Source organism: Phyllostomus discolor, chromosome 8 (genome assembly GCF_004126475.2).
Source record: "Phyllostomus discolor isolate MPI-MPIP mPhyDis1 chromosome 8, mPhyDis1.pri.v3, whole genome shotgun sequence".
Lineage (NCBI taxonomy): Eukaryota > Metazoa > Chordata > Mammalia > Chiroptera > Phyllostomidae > Phyllostomus > Phyllostomus discolor.
This window is the reverse complement of record NC_040910.2, coordinates 90,417,769-90,430,434: the sequence shown is the minus strand read 5'-3', so window position 1 is coordinate 90,430,434 and position 12,666 is coordinate 90,417,769. Positions and strand designations below refer to the sequence as shown.

Here is a 12,666-nt window from a genome sequence, read left to right as displayed (position 1 = left end):
TTAGTAAAAAAATTAAGATAAATGTTAAACTGAGTAATACCATTGTAAATCTGAATTTCTTGCCATTTGGAATGATTTTGTTGTCAATGGGAATAAGGCTCTTCCACAGGATCACAAAGAAAGCATTCCAAGGACCCACACGTGGGAGACTGTGGTGTGGCATGGTTTATTTGTGGGGAAGTAGCAGCTGCCCCCCTGGGTTTCCAGTGTGTCATCTCCCTCTGTCTCACTATGGAAAAAGTCCAACCCTGTCCTAAGCAAGACCAAAACAGAAGCCAGTGACCACAGTTTTTGCTTCATAGTAAAGCTTAGTCCTTTGGCTTCTGCAGGTGTCTCAGTCCCCATCCAAATAGCTTAGTTTGCTCTCAGCTGCTCGAGTGGTGGAGTCCACATAACGGCAGAAAGAGAACGTACAAACACATGGAATGAGGGGGTTACTGGGTAGGCGAGAGAGAGAGAGAAAGAGAGAGCTTTCTCTTTCTCTTTCTCCATTTTTGGAGCCCATACCATCTGCTGCAGGCCCCAGTAGCTGCTAAACCCATAGTTTTGTGTACACTCACAAATGAACATCACTGATTGGGCAAGAGAGAGCTTCTTTGTTCCTCTGGGATTATATTAGATTGGATCTGGGACAAACCAGGTGCCTGTTTAAAAGAACCAGTCAAATTTCCAAACTTTTGCAGGTTTCAGATGGGTTCACACTCCCTAGTTAGACTGACAAAACTCTTTGGTCCAGCACCTTTCTGTTGGGACCCCCAACAATGCAGTATCAGAGAAGTGAAGGGAAGAATGTTAATCCCCTTGGCAGAGCAAGGCTATAATCCCCTGGAGTGTGAAGCTGCAGCTTCCTGGTTGAGCAAGCATATTCCTGCTTCCCAGTTTATTAAACTGAATGTCTAGTCCCCTTTCCTCTCCTTCTCAATATCTAGCTAAATACCAACAGCAACAATTTCATGTGTAAACTTAATGTCCTAAAAATGAAGAAGCTATTGTATTTTGTTACCAAACTATGACACTATGGCTAATGCTTGCTAAACTGAAAAGACATACTTAAAAAAAGAAAAAAGATTTTTGTAATATCCTGTAGAATCTGTGCTACTATGAATTGTTATAAGGTTAGACTAAATGCATCTGAATGTAAATTTAAAAAACCTGAGAAAATGTTGACAGTGAATCAAATTAATGTCAGCAGGTATTTATCTTGATGGTGAGATATTAAATTATTTATCTTGATGGTAAATCCAATGAAGAATCTTATACTGACTTCGTTCAGCATCCCTCAGTGAAAAGGTTTGAAAAAGAATAATTCCTGTAGTTGATAACCACTGAAAAGTAGCCTAAATATTATAGAAAGGGAACCTTAAAAACTAATTGTACAAAAAGAATGTAGCAGTCTAGAAGCAGAGGCTTAAAATGAATGCCAGAGGTCAGGAATTTGAGGGGCCTAAATTTCAGAGCAAAAGTAAACCTAAGAGGGGTTTCTTTTTGGAGTGATAAAAATATTATAGAGAGTGATAATGGTTGCATAACCATATGAATATACTAAAAGACACTGAATTATATAGTTTAAGGGAGTAGAGGTGTGTTAATTGTATATGCAATTTTGAAAAAAATTATTCTGACTGTGAGAGAAGTGGTAACTCAGGTCTATCTGGCATGAAGTAGGAACCCAACCAAGATGAGTAGAGCAGGATGGCAGTGAGCAACAGTGAAATTTGTTACATGTTGGGGGAATAGATCAAATAACTAAGGATAATGAGAGCCAGAATTTTTACTGCTGGAGAACAGAGTTACAGCTTTAGAAAAGAGAAAAATTATAATTAACTGGATGGTATTGAATTGGAATTAGAGCGTCACTGTGAACTTTTAGGGGGGTTGTTTGTAAATGGATTTACAAATAAACATGAATATAAGTGTGTATATGTTCATGTATGTATACATATATGTATGTATGTGTGTAAATATACTGCCTAACTCAGTCCACTTAGTGGACCTGGAGGACAGTGACATCCTAATGGCGATGAGCATACCTGATACTCTAAATACATTTCTCCACTAAAAAAAAAACAGAACTTTTTGGGAAAAGGACTCATTCCAGGACTAGGGCATGGAACATACAGGATGAGCCTGGAACAGCTTATGCCAGAAAGCAGAGAAGTGCTCTGACAATGACAGGGTTATGTCAAAAAATTATAGGACCCAAATTGAAAGCCAAATCTGTGATGATGTAAGCAACAAAATAAATAATGATACTAACAGAGTATAACTCATTGAATAAGAGGGAAGTTTGAGCCTGGATGGATGAATGAATAAAAGAAACTACATCACAGAAAGAGTAATCAATTTAGAAAAACCACTTTATTGCAAGCATGGTGATAATTAATTCAACCAAGAAATATTAATGGATGCTAAAAATAGTGGACAAAAGTCTGTTGAAGAAAGAGTCAAACTGATACTTGTACAACAATGTTTATACTATCATTATTCATAAGATCTGATAGGTAGAAACAACCCAAGTGTCCAACATCAATGAATACATAAACTAAGTGTATGATATACACATAATAGAATATTTTCAGTCATTAAAAGGAGTAAAATATAAAAAGTGAAATTTGGATATGTGCTACAACATTAACCTTGAAAACATTATATAAAGAGATATAAGTTAGACATAAAAAGGACTAATATTGTACGATTTCATTTATATAAGATATTTAGAATAGACAAATTCACAGAGACAGAAAGTAGAATAGAGGTTACTAGGGGCTAGTAAGCAAGGAAATGGGCAATTAGTATTTAACGGGTACAGGGTTTCTTTGGGGGAAGATTAAAAAGTTCTAGAAATGGACAGCGGTGATGGTTGCACAACATCACTGAATTTTATAGTAAAAAATGGTTAAAATGGCTAATTTTATAATGTATATTTTATCACAAAAATATTTTTAGTTTAAAAGTTTGTTGAAGAAGGGGATATTTACATAGTATCAAAGTATCCTCCTACAAAATACTTATTCATTACAAAAAGAGAAAGTGTAATTTTAGAATAGAGAAATCTGGCAAACACTGCCATAACCATGTGATGAAAGTTAACACAGCTATACTTTTGTGATATTCCTGCCAAAAATGCGTAACCTAAATCAAATCATGAGGTAACATGGGATAATTTCAAATTGAGAGGCATTGTGCAAAACAACTGGCCTATAATCTTCAGAAGTGTCAAGATTATGAAAGTTAAGAAAAGACCGAAAAACTGTTCCAGATCAAAAGAAATAAAACAAGCGCGGGCTGTGAATGAAAGTGTCGCAGGTTCGATTCCCAGTCAGGGTATATGTCTGGGTTGCAGGCCACGACCCCCAGCAACCGCACATTGATGTTTCTCTCTCTCTTTCTCCCTCCCTTCCCTCTCCAAAAATAAATAAATAAAATCTTTATAAAAGAAAGAAAAAAAAGAAAAGAAATAAAACAGAGAACTAAATGCATTGCATAATCCTAAATTGTTGGCTCTTTTAGCTAGAAAGGGCATTCCTGGGACAAATATGAAAATTTAAATGGGGTCTGTGCATGAGATCATAATAATAAAAATGTTAGTTTCCTGATTTCTGTGCTGGTACTGTGGTTGTATAAGAGAATGTCCTCATTTATAGGAAATACATACTATCTGGGGATAATGGCACATCATGTCAGTACTTTCCAATGGTTAAGGGAAAAAATATTCTTTGTATTATTCTTGAAACTTTTTTGTAAGGCCAAACTGATTTAAAAATAAAAAAAGAACATTTATACAAACTGTAAGAGAAAAAGAAAAAACTAAATAAAGGTGGTGGTTCTGGCCAGGAACTAGATCCCAAGACAAGGACTGTATTGGAAGGCTAACTGCCAAAGAAATGGAAAACATTTTCTATTCAGTAAATTACCAAAACATTCTCTCAAACTGATTTCAAGTAAATAAATCAAGGATAATATGAGTAGATTATATATAAATTATAATACATGTATATGGGAAATTCAGGCTCTAGACTGGAACGCTGTTATTTTGGATTTAGAATGTGAAAACAAAGGAAATGACCAAACTAAATGTAATAATAGTTGTAGAAGTAGGTCATTTTAGTTTGAAAGATTCATGTTGCAATGTCTTCCTGTTTTAGGTGATGCTGAACAGGAACTTGGTCCCCCTCCATCTGTAGATGAGGCAGCAAACACACTCATGACTCGTCTGGGTTTCCTACTTGGAGAGAAAGTCACAGAAGTTCAGCCAGGTGACCAATACAACATGGAAGTACAGGATGAAAATCAGGTAAACTGCTTGTCACCAACTCTGTGAAACATGGGAGGAATCAACCTACTGTACCAGGAAAGGAAAAATATCACAGGATGTGTGTGTATGTGCACACGCATGTGTGTGTGTGTGTGTGTGTGTGTGTTAAGAACAATCCCAATTGTTGAGTACCTTTTGAGGCCTGAAGATATAACTTAATTTTCCACCATCACTGTATTTCTTCAGTCTACAAAACAACCTCTGGTTTCATTCTGAGCTTTAAAAAGCCACTTTCAGATTTTGATTCATTTATTGAATGAATAAGAAAGTAAATGAGTAAATAAGCCAGCAAGCAAAATAGACATATATGTTTAAGCTTCCTTACTACCCAATGTGTTAACGTGTATTTATAATACAATTTTTGGATATTAAAAAAATAGAAATGCTGCCAGAAAGTGATTAAATAATATTTAAATTCAGGCAGTCTGCTTTTATAACCTATGTCCTTAACAGCTATACCATACTGTTCCAGTGTAAAATGAAATAGTAACACCTGAGCCCTGGCCAGGTGGCTTGGTTGTTTGGAGCATCATCCCATACACCGAAAGGCTACAAGTTCAATCCTGGTCAGGACACATACCTACGTTGTGGGTTCAATCCCTGATCAAGATGAATATGGGAGTCAACTGGTCAATGTTTCTCTCACATTGATGTTTCTTTCTCTCTCAGTCTCTTGGGTGAAAATTTTTTAAAAATGGCCCTGGCTGGTATGGCTCAGTGGATTGAGCACCAGCCAGCAAACCAAAGGATCGCCAGTTCAATTCCCAGTCAGGGCACATGCCTGGGTTGGGGGCCAGGTTCCCAGTAGAGGACATGTGAGAGGCAACCACACACTGATGTTTTCTCTCCCTCTCTTTCTCCCTCCCTTCCCTTCTCCTTAAAAATAAATAAATAAAATAAAGAATATTAAAAAATGATATAATAACATCTGATAGGATTGTTTTGAGGATCAAGTTAAATCATGAATCTGAAAACACTTTGTAAGCTGTGTGTATTGAGAATCAGGTTAAATCATGAATGTGAAAACTGCTTTGTAAGCTGTAAAATTCCATATAAACAAAAGGTATAAAATAATATGCAATATCATTAGTATGTAAATATATGCAAGAACTATGTAATTTGGGGGAAATTACTTCATAGCTTTTATACTGTCATTTTCACATTTCTTAAAGAAATAATATGTCTAATATTTGATAATGGGTGAAATAATATATTAAAATATCTTAAACTGTAAAGCCTTAAACATATGTAAAATACTAATTATAAAGATAAATAATAACCTACTTAGAATATAGTACACCATAAATCTGTCTTAGAATCACAGAAGAAAGTGGCTAAATTGATCATCAGAAGTTCTGTTCTTAGTAAGATTACTAACAACTAGACAGTCATGTTCATTTGGTGACTTTCTTCTGAGCTAAACAGTATACTAACAAAGATAGATTGCTTATATTTCATGCAAATGAAAAGAGGGAAAAAGCTTGGTAGCAATACTTATATCTGACAAAATAGGCTTTTAAACAAAGGCTATGGTAAGAGACAAAGAAGGACACCATATATGGTAAAGGGAGCAATCCAACAAGAGAATATAACCGTTGTAAACATTTAGTCATGCAACATAAGAGCACCTAAATATGGAAAGCGAATCGTGATGGACATAAAGGGAGAGATTGACAGTAATAGAGTCATATAAAGGATTTTAACACCTAATTGATATAAATGAATAGATCTTTCAGACAGAAAATCAACAAGGAAACAGTGCCCTTAAATGACACACTAGATTGGATAGATTTAATTGATGTCTTCAGAGCATTTCATCCCAAAGCAGCAGAATGTACATTCCTTTGAAGTGCACATGAACATCTTCTAGGCTAAACCATATGTTAACACACAAAACAAGTCTCAATAAATTTAAAAAGATTGAAGTCCTATCAACCATCTTCTTTGACCATAAAGATACGAAATTAGAAATCAATCACAAGAAAAAAACTGAAAAATACACAAACACATGGAAGCTAAATAACATGTTACTAAACAATGAATGGGCTAACAATGAGCTCAAGGAAGAAATTAAAAGATATCTTAAAACAAATGAAAATGAGAACACAGCAACCCAAAATCTATGGAACACAGCAAAATAGTCCTAAGAGGGAAATTCATATTATTACAGTTCTATCTCAGGAAATAAGAAAAATCTCAAATAAACAATCTAACTTTACACTTAAAGGAACTTGGGGGGAAAAAAGCCCAAAGTGAGTAGAAGGAAGGAAATAATAAAGATCAGAGCAGAAATAAATGAAGTAGAGTGAAAAAAAGAACAGTACAAAAGATAATGAAACTAAGAACTGGTTCTTTAAAAAAATAAACAAACCTTATTAAAAAGATTGACAAACCTTTAACCAGACTCATCAGGAAAGGAGAGAGGACCCCAATAAATGAAATCAGAAATGAAAGAGAAGTAACAACTGACATCAAAGAAATACAAAGGATTGTAAGAAAAGATGACAAAAAACTACATGCCAACAAATTGGACAATCTGAATAAAATAGATAAATTCCTGGAAACATACAATCTTCCAAAACTGAATCAAGAAGAATCAGAAGATCTGAATAAACAGATTACAGTTAGTGAATTTGTAGCAGCTATTAGAAAACTTCCAACAAACAAAAGTCCTGGACTGGATTGCTTCACAGGTGAATTTTTCCAAACATTCAAAGAAGACATAACCCCTGTCTTTTTCAAACTATTCCCAAAACTTGAAGAGGATGGAAGACTCCCAAATTCATTTTACAAGGCCAGCAATATCCTATTTCTAAAACCATATAAAGACACTACAAAGAAAGAAAATTATAGGCCAATATTCCTGAGGAATATAGGTGCTAAAATCTTCAGCAAAATATTAGCAAACTACATGCAGCAACACAATAAAAAGATCATACACTATGATCAAGTGGGATTTATTCCTGGGATGCAAGTTTGGTATAATATCTGCATATCAAGAAACATGATATACCACATAATCAAAATAAAGAATAAAAATCACATGATCATATCAAGAGATGCAGAAAAAGCATTTGATAAAATCCAGCACCAACTTATGATAAAGACTCAGCAAAATAGGACTAGAGGGAACATGCCTCAACATAATAGAGACTATATATCACAAACCCACAGCCAACATCATACTCAATGAGCAAAACTAGGAGCATTTCCTTTAAGTTCGGAACCAAGACAGGGATGTCCTCTTTTACCACTCTTATTCAGCATTGTACTGGAAGTCCTAGCCAGAGCAGTCAGACAAGAAGGAGAAATAAAAGGCATCCAAATTGGAAAAGAAGTAAAATTGTCATTATTTGCAGATGACATACTACTGTCATCTTTAGGGTGATTACACCAAATATTACACCAAAAGATTACTCAAATTGATAAATGAATTCAGTAAAATAACAGGATACAAAATAAATATCCAGAAATCTGTAGCATTTTTCTACACCAATAATGAACTGTTAGAAACTGAAACTAAGAAAACAGTCCCATTCACAGTTGCTTCAAAAAAAAAATACCCAGGAATAAATTTAACCAAGGATGTAAAAGACCTGTATTTGGAAAATTGTAAGACACTGAAGAAGATACATATTTCGACTGAATAAGAAGATACTTATTTCGACTGAAATAAGTCGAAGCATATCCTGTGTTCATGGATAGGAAAAATTAACATTATTAGAATGTCCATTCTACCCAAAGCAATCTATATATTCAGTGCAATTCCTATCAGGGTATCAATGACATATTTCACAGAACTAGAACAAATATTCAAACAGTTCATGTGAAACTATTAAAGAACCTGAAGAGCCACAGCAATCTTGACAAAGAAGAGCAAAATTGGCGGGATCATGCTGCCTGATATCAAACTATATTACAAGGGCATAGTAATCAAACCAGCATGGTACTGGCATAAAAACAGACACAGAGATCAATGAAACAGATCATAGATCCCAGAAATAATGGTCAATTAATATTTGACAAAGGAGGCAAAACATACAATGGGGTAAGATAGTCTATTCAATAAATAACGCTAGGAATATTGGACAGATATGTGCAAAAAGTGAAACTAGACCACTTATATCATCACAAGAATAAACTCAAATGGATTAAAAACAAATGTTAGACTTGAAACTATAAAAATTCTAGAAGAAAACAAAGGTAATAAAATCTATGACATTTCTCTTAGCAGTATTTTATTCTGATATATATCTTCAAAGAGGGGAAATGAGAAAAAATAAACAAATGGGACTACATCAAACTAAAAAGTTTTACAAAGAAAACCATCAACAATATGAAAAGACAACCCACTGAATGGGAGAACATATTCATTAATATCCAAAATCTATAAAGAACTTACAAAACTCAACACCAAAAAAACGAACAACCCAATTAAAAAGTAGGCAAAGGATCTGAGTCAACACTTGACCAAAGAGGACATACAGGTGGGCAATAGAAATATGAAAAGATGCTCAACATCACTAATCATCATAGAAATCCAAATTAAAACCACACTGAGATACCCTCACACCTGTCAGAATGGCTGTCATCAATATATCAACAAACAAGTGTTGACAAGGATGTGAAAAAAAGGGAATCGTTGTGCACTATGGTGGGAATGCAGATGGGTTCAGCCACTGTGGAAAGCAGTATGGAGTTACCTCAAAAAATTAAAAATGTAACTGCCTTATGACCCAATAATTCTATTTCTGGGAATTTGTCCAAAGAAACCTAAAATACTAATTTGAAAGAATATATGCACCCCTGTGTTCATTGCAGCATTATTTATAATAGCCAAGATTTGGAAGCAGCCCAAATGTCCATCAGTAGATGAGTGGATAAAAATGCTGTGGTTTATTTACACAATCGAATACTATTCAGCCATTGAAAAAAAAGAAATCTTATTGTTTGCAGTAGGGTGGATGGACCTAGAGAGCATTATGCTAATAAAGTAAGCCCATCAGGGAAAGAAAAGTACCATGTGATTTCACTCATATGTGGAATCTAATGAACAAAATAAAGAAACAAAATACCAATAGAAACAGACTCATCGATAGAGGACAGACTGGCAGCTGTCAGACGGGAGGGAGCTTGCTGAGCTGGGTGAATAAGGTGAAGGAATTAAGTAAAAACAACAACAACAAACCCTCATAGACCCAGACAACAGTGTGGGGATTACCAGAAGGAAGGGGGCATGGAGAAGGTAGAAGAGGATAATGGGGGGATAGATGATAATGGAACAAAACTTGATGTGGTGAGCACACAATACACTGTACGAATGATGTATCACAGAATTGTACACCTGAAACCTATAAATTTTATTGACCAATGTCACCCCAATAATTTCATTAAAAAAAGAAGAAGAAAGATAGATGGCTTTGTTAAGGAAGACTCTAGAGAGTAATGATATCCTCAGACTAGCACTAGTAATGACAGCATCCGATACAGGCAAATCAGCATTTCAGTTTTCTGAAAGAGGCTGAGTGTTGAAAATGATACTCTGTTCACCGTTTCTGAGGTGTTAGGATGTACCTTATGTATTCCATCATTAGGTTTTTGCCTTGTGTATTTGTAGAACCTTTGAGAGACCAGACTGGGAGTTTCGGATCCCTCTGGAGAACACTAAGGACAATGGGAAAACAACCGAAAGGTTTTGGAAGAGTGGGGTAGCTTAGTTAGAGGTCCATTTTAGCCTACAGCATGGAAAGTAGATAATATTGTCTTTCTTTGCCTAGAAGAATTGTCTATATTTCATTAACTAGGCTCCTAAAATAAATATAAGGCCTGTTTTTTAATTTATAGACCATGAATAATTTTCTGCTTCTTAAACAGCTTGATCTTTAAGCTTTGTTTTTAAAGATAACAGTCTGTGATATTTGCGTTATTTTGAAGAAAATAACTTGTAGTAAAAATAATGTGTTGTTTGGGTTTAACCTCCCAATTGGCTATATTATGCATATTATTCAGTTTACTTTCTCAAGAACAGATTGTGAATCTTGTCTAAAAACAGAAATGAGTTGTTGTAGAAGTAATAAATTCACACCAAAATGAAACTTTTTCAGTGTGTGATTACTATAGATACATATAACTAATGGGAAAGACCCTAGTATACAGTTCATTTTATCTACCCACATGTTTCTTAAACGGAGAATGAAGAGATTAGAAATTGCCATGCCATATTTTAAATAGGAAGGATTCTGATTTAGTAAGTAGTGCGTCAGGGCTCAGTATCTATCAGTTTTGTAGGGGACTGTTTGTTTTGTCATTCCTTAGTTGATTCTACCGTATGCCCAGTTAAAAATCATTGCTTGGTCAATATTATTTTATAAAAATCGAGAAGACTATAAAGAAATTGAACCTCCTTCCTACTCTGGAGAAAAAATTATACAGTATAAAAGAAGTGACATAGATTTGACAGCTTGTTTTAACAAAAATCAGTTTCTTATATTATTGATATGATTGAAAAGGTTACTTGGTTGCAGGGTTCTCAGAATGTCACTTGTGCTTGGTTGATTTGAATGTATCTTTTATGACCTGGTTATAGCATTTAAATTAAAATCAAGTCCTGACTGTGGTGGCTCAGTTGGGTGAAGTGTCGTTCCATAAACTGAAAGGTTGTGGGTTTGATTTCAGTTCAGGGCATGTGCCTAGATTGCGAGTTTGGTCCCTCGTCTGGTACCAAAGGTAAGAGAGGCAACCAAGTGATTTTCTCTCACATTGGTGTTTCTCTCTCTCCCTTCCCCTCTCTAAAAATTAAGATAAGATAGCATGAAATAAAATACAAAATAAAATGAATAAAAATCCTGGATTCAACACAGATGAGTACATCTAGAAATCATTTTAGGATGAGTCAAGGAGCCTTAATATCCTCATATCTAGTAATCAACACATTTTTCAATCAAATATTCAATGTAAATCTTCAATTTTAACAGAGAGAATATGAAGAAAGACTATATTTAAAGAAGTTGAAAGACTTTTTATAAATTTAAGAATTAAAGATGTCAAATTTATCATCAGTTCTTCATGTAATTTTGTCATTGATCATGTATCTTTTTGAAAAGGATAGAATTTCTTTAGTATTTGAAAAATATACCTATATTCATTATGTCAGTAAGTTATTTGAGTAGAAAGAGCTAAAGAAAGGTGATTGTTATTAAATTCAGTAACCAGAATATAATATTACTAGTAATCGTTTTGGTGATTATTCCTTCTCATATAAAACTTAAAAAGGAGGTAACTTCAGGTTGTAAGAATTACTCAGGATACAAAGTGATCTTAGTCTATAATCAGTTTCTACAGAGAAATTTAGCTTTATATTAATATTGCTTGATCTATTTTATTAAACTATTAAAATAAGGCATTTTCTCTACATTCATGTATTGTCTCTGGACAGCCACTTGGTATCAAAAGAAACCCACTTACTCTCATTAAGACCTTACTTTTCCTCAGCTGGAGATACTTTTTTCTATTCAAAGAAAATTATTAACAAGACTGAGTTCCAAGCCTTTGGAAGTTTTATTGATTGGAAACAGCAAGATCAACTTGTGCTGATTTAAAATACTTTTTCATTAATTCATGGCAATAATAAAGAATACTTGTCACTGGAAATTTCCTAGGCAGAAAAACTGTCCACAGTCTCTGCTCATTTTAAATTTAAGTTTCACCTAACTGTAGAACACAGAATCTCTTGTCCTGGAAAACAAAACCAAATAGAATCTAATGATGTAGAAGCTATGTGTACATTTTCTTCTTTTTTCTCATCAAAGATGATGTTTTCCCATAGGATATATTTTACTTTAACAGCTGATCAGTTTATCATACTTACTTTCATTTCAATTTTTCAGACCTCAACGATCACCCAACGGATAAGTCCGTGTTCCACCCTGACTAGCAGTACTGCCTCTCCACCAGCCAGTAGCCCCTGCTCTACCCTCCCACCAGTCAGTACAAATGCAACAGCCAAGGACTGCAGCTATGGGGCTGTCACTAGTCCAACCTCCACCCTTGAAAGCAGAGATAGTGGCATCATTGGTGAGTTGGTTTTTGTGTTAATCATTTTTTGTCTTTTTAAAAAATAATTAAACACAAGCTTATAGTTTTCAAAAAGTCTGCTTTTGAGTTTGTTGAGATAATATGTATACAATGTTTCTTTTTAATGATGATAGAGGAAGAAAAAAGGTAAACAAAATGAAAGCACTCTCTCCCTGATTAACTACTTCTTTAAAAGTATTACCTGGTAAATGAAGGAGTTGATAGAAAAAGTTTTTTTCTACTTCCTGTAAATTCACATCTGTCTACCAAGAGAAGTG

At 34.5% G+C, this 12,666-nt stretch overlaps 1 protein-coding gene across 6 annotated transcripts in view; it reads left to right on the top strand.

Moving 5' to 3' along the window:
- Window positions 1–12,666, top strand: part of TANC2 (tetratricopeptide repeat, ankyrin repeat and coiled-coil containing 2) — a 313,462-nt gene that overhangs the window by 180,587 nt on the left and 120,209 nt on the right. For all 6 annotated transcript variants that reach the window (XM_028519226.2, XM_036033534.1, XM_036033532.1 and 3 more), the window contains 2 exons: window positions 4,146–4,294; window positions 12,202–12,388. In XM_028519226.2, coding sequence (XP_028375027.1) covers window positions 4,146–4,294; window positions 12,202–12,388 — 336 coding nt within the window. The remainder of the gene's footprint in view (window positions 1–4,145; window positions 4,295–12,201; window positions 12,389–12,666) is intronic.